We start from the raw sequence: 5,024 nt of genomic DNA on the forward strand, positions 1-5,024 counted from the left end.
TGTTGATCCATATTTAAGTAGTTTTTTTTTATAGAATCCTTGAGTGTGTATAAGGCATAGGGTACAATATATGCTGGAGACGTCTATGCTCGTATTAGTTTTATACATGCTAGTTGTTCACGCCTAGAGCGTAGCCTAACCATGTATATACTAGTGTTAGTGATAGGATTAGGATGAAATAGGATAATGTAGGAATAATTGTAAAATAAAGTTTAGTCTAAGCCCACAAGCCGTCTCAGCAACATCGTTTATTTGAGCTATTGAACATTGGTCCTTCGAACCGGATATACTGTGACATTGATTAAGTTGGAGTTAGTTAATTTTGCCGTTCGGCATGTTGTTTGAATAAGGAGTGTGTGGCTAGACTCGTGGCACAATTATTGGGCGCTGGATCGGGTACGAACTGTTGCGGATGATTAGTGAACTTGTGCTAGGACAGTTGAGGCATATTGGCATCAGAGAGTGAACTTTTGAACTGCGTTCAATTAGTGTGGTCTACCAAATTGTAGTTTGTGTTATTTGCACCAATTTGAGTGTGACTGGAGCGTAGTGTTTTCTTGTGATAGGAGGTTTACGTTTCTCGTGCAGCCATGATGGCCTATTGAGTTGGGTTTGTGTGTGTAGCCTCAACCAAACGGTTTTTATGCGTACCACAGCAAGAGTGTGTAAGGACAGTGTGCGTGGAAAGTGTTCGTGTATTGCCCTGCAGTGTACGTGTAAAACGCACTCGAATAGGGAGAGAGCTACGTATTGGTCACCCTCAGCAGGGTTGTCTAACGCATAATAGCGGGAGAGTGTATAGAGACTGTGAAGGATTGCGCTAGAAAGGAAAGTGTGTGCGTGAACACTGGGCTGAGTACAAGCATCTAATAGCTGAGGCAAGATTGAGTGAACGTGCGTTAAATTTGAGTCTTTGCAATAGTGTGTTTGAGAGGTTGTTGACTCGTTCTGGATTGCGACAGTGTTAGATACGGTGCGCGTAAGGCTTAGAATTTTGAGAAGAATAATTTTTGGTGTGTGATTAATTCAACGAATCGGAACATTGTTGCTTACAGTTTGTTAAAAAACTTGGAAGAAGTCAACATGACGCTTAAGGCTCAAGCGATTAAGCAACTGAAGCGTACGTATGATGATCGGTTACGTGCGATTGATGCGTTTGTGCAGTTTAAGGAGGGTTATAATGCGACAACGCATTATACTCAGTTAGCGAGTCGATTGCAGGCGTTAGAAGAAGCTAAGCGAGAGTTTGAAAGTGTGAGGGACAAGGTATTGCTGGAGCTGGACGATTATGATGAACAATTAATTAACGAAGAACGAAACCAGTTTTACGAACAGTATCACAGTGTAAAGGGTTTTCTCAGTGACAAACGAGGTGTAGAGGAAGGGGAACGTCCATTTTCCAACAGTACGATGGCGGTGTCAATGAACTCGAGTGCGAGAGTAAGGCTACCTAAGATTGAGTTACCAACGTTTGATGGCGACATAACTCAATGGGTAACCTTTAAGGATCGATTTGTATCGATGGTGCATGAAGTGGCAGAAATATCGGAAGTGATGAAGCTGCAGTATTTGCTAGCCTCGCTGAAGGGCGACGCATTGGCATCTTTCGAACACGTCCAGCTCGTCGCAGAAAATTATGATACAACATGGAAGACGCTGCTGGAACGCTATGATGATAGCAAGATTCTTCGTCGGGAATATTTCAAGGCGCTGTACCGGCTGGAGCCCATGACCGCTGCTTCCGCAGAGGAACTCACTCGAGTGGTAAACGAATGTAAACGTTTAGTGAGAGGCATGGAAAGGTTGAAGGAACCCATTAATCAGTGGGACACCCCGCTCACCAGCATGGTAAGATGGAAATTACATTCAAAATTACTAATAGCGTGGGAACAATTTTCAGCCGACGAGAAAACCGATACGTACGAAATGATGATGAACTTTTGTGAACGACAAATCAAGATGTTGACCAGCACGGCCCTTCACCATGGTAACTCGATCCTCACGAAGCCAGTCACCCAAGGCAGCAGCTTCCAACGTCAAGCGGTTCATCGAGGCTGGACACCGCGGACAGCAGAGAAGACAGTGAAAAGGGCACCTGGTACATGGATGACATGTGCTGCACAAATGACACCGCAAGATCCTTCGAAATGTGTGTATTGCCAAAACAATCATCAGTTAGCAAGCTGCACAGCGTTTGAAGGTTTATCTGTCGCCGAAAGATTTGGAATTGTACAAGATCGCAGGGTTTGTTACAAATGCCTGAGGCGAGGGCATGGTGCACGTTGGTGTAAGGTGAGAGGTAATTGTAACAAGTGTGAAGGCCGACATCATATGTTGATATGTATGAGAGAAGTACCATCAGACGCGCAAGTAGCTATTCCTATGGTGCAACCAGCATCGGTAGAAAATCAGCCACAAACTGGGACGATAACTGCTACTACTTACGGAATTGTAAGGAAAACTGGTATGGTGTGGTTATCTACAGCGATCATTTGGGTCAGTGGACAGGATGGGCAAGAGTTTCCTGCTAGGGCACTTTTGGACCAAGGGTCGCAAGCAAACTTCATTTCTGAGCGATTAGTGCAGCAGCTGCAGTTACGAAAAAGACGCTTAGAAAAACCATTGCATGGTATAGGATCGGTCTCTCTAACGACAGCCAGTATGGTGACAGCAAACATAAGATCACGAGTAACACCTTTTACGGCATGTTTAGATTACTTAGTACTACCTAAGGTAATCACGGATTTTCCACCTCGGCGTGTGGATGTTAAGGATTGGAATATTCCAGAAGCACTGTTACTTGCAGATCCATTGTTCTCAGAGCCAGACAGTATAGATATATTAATTGGTGCTGAAATATTCGTTGAACTATTGGAGCAAGGCCAGTTGCGCTTAGCGCCTCATTTGCCCATGTTATTAAACACAAAGTTTGGTTGGGTCGTATGTGGCAGGGAGCAGAGCAAGGATAAGGAAACCAATATCCAAGTAATTGCGTGTGGAATGTTTGATGAGGGAATAAAAAAAGCAATGGACCGATTGGTGATGTTGGAAGGCGTTCCCGAAGAGAGAGTAAAAACAATGAAGGAAACGGTAATAGAGAAGTTGTATCTCAGCACTACGTCTCGAACAAGAGAAGGAAGATACATAGTTGAATTGCCAAAAATAGTTCAACACGATGCTATGTTAGGTGCCTCAGGATCAACTGCACTGAAGAGATTTTTGGCAATTGAAAGGCGAATGAAAGTTGATCCTATTTTACGGAAGGAATATCACAAATTCATGAGTGAATATGAAAGTATGGGACACATGTCGCTGATTTGTGATTATAGTAAGGAAATTGGAGAAAATGAAGCTTTTTATTACATGCCACATCACGCAGTCTGGAAACCTGGCAGTACTACCACAAAATGTAGAGTGGTGTTCGATGCGTCATGTAAGACAGGTAGTGGTCATTCATTAAACGACATTCTTATGATTGGTCCACAATTACAGGACGATATTTTGTTGATCTTGTTGAGGTTTCGAATGAGAGCGGTAGCCATGATAGCAGATGTCGAAAAAATGTATCGGCAAATTTTGATTAAAGAAGAAGATAGGAAACTTCAACGAATATTATGGCGAGAAAACGAAAACGAACCTGTCAAGGTATACGAGCTTCAAACAGTAACCTACGGCACAGCATGTGCTCCATACTTGGCCATCAGAACGCTGAGAAAGGTGTTTGAAGATCATGAAAATGAGTTTCCTAAGGCACAAGAGTGGCGTGATGATTTTTACGTTGACGACCTTATCAGCGGAGCCAACAATGTCGAGCAGGCTAAGGAGATAGCTAAACAAGTGTCAGTGATGCTGAGTAAGGCAGGTTTCAAGCTAAGAAAGTGGGCTTCAAACGCGTTGGAGGCCTTAGACCATGTCCCAGAAGATGATTGCGCACAGTCAGATGAATTTAATGTGGATAACGAAGATGTGTCAACATTAGGGCTGATTTGGATCCCTCGGACGGATCAATTTCGTATACAAATCCCAGCACTAGATGCTGAAAAACCCATCACAAAGAGAGCGGTTATGAGCGATGTGGCAAGGATTTATGATCCGTTAGGCTTTCTAGATCCGATCAAAATGACAGCAAAACTATTATTACAAAGGATCTGGTCTATGAAGAATAATAGTGGAAAAAACTGGTCGTGGGATGAACTGCTACCAGAAGCGATGCAAATAGAATGGAAGGCTTTCGTAAACCAACCTAATAGATTGGAACAGATTCGTATTCCAAGAAGGTTACTTATGGATGGCGAATGGCAGTATCATATATTTTGTGATGCGTCTGAGAGGGGTTACGGTGCAACGGTGTACGTAAGAAACGCGGAGGCAAGGAGAGGGATTGAGGTAGAGCTACTAATGTCAAAATCGAAGGTGGCGTCATTGTCGAAAAGGCTTACCATTGCTAGGTTGGAATTGTGTGGAGCATTGTTGGCTAGTAGATTGTATCAAACAATGAGGAGAGCAAATATGGCTAAGGGAGTTTGCTATTTGTGGACTGATTCCATGACAGTTTGGCACTGGATAAACGCACCACATAATCACTGGAAAACGTTCGTAGCTAATCGGGTAGCAAAGATTCAGGAGTTAACAGAAGGCTGTTACTGGCGACATGTACCAGGCGTTATGAATCCAGCAGACCTCGTATCACTGATTCCATGAGTGATACGATTCCATAGTGATATCCACTGGATAAACGCACCACATAATCACTGGAAAACGTTCGTAGCTAATCGGGTAGCAAAGATTCAGGAGTTAACAGGAAGAATAGAATAGAAGGGACTTTTAACAGGAGTTAAAAGAATAGAAGGGAGAAACAACCAGCGAAGAAAAACGGGTGACGGTAGCACTAGTTTCTTCTGGAACGGAAGAAAGCTTCTGTAGTTATTTGTTCAGTCGAACATCATCGTATACAACGCTTCGAAGAGTTGTCGGATATTGTTTGCGTTATATTGAAAGTCGACTTAACCAATGCAAGCAAGAGA

General features: G+C 43.2%; 1 protein-coding gene across 1 annotated transcript; it reads left to right on the forward strand.

The window, feature by feature from the left end:
• Nucleotides 1-367: 367 nt before the first annotated feature.
• Nucleotides 368-4,779, forward strand: LOC125906760 (uncharacterized). The gene has a single exon (XM_049607181.1). The coding sequence runs from the start codon at nucleotides 1,084-1,086 to the stop codon at nucleotides 4,699-4,701; it is 3,618 nt and encodes a 1,205-aa protein (XP_049463138.1). The 5' UTR covers nucleotides 368-1,083; the 3' UTR covers nucleotides 4,702-4,779.
• Nucleotides 4,780-5,024: the final 245 nt, after the last annotated feature.

The sequence above is a fragment of the Anopheles coluzzii genome, chromosome 2, assembly GCF_943734685.1.
Source record: "Anopheles coluzzii chromosome 2, AcolN3, whole genome shotgun sequence".
Lineage (NCBI taxonomy): Eukaryota > Metazoa > Arthropoda > Insecta > Diptera > Culicidae > Anopheles > Anopheles coluzzii.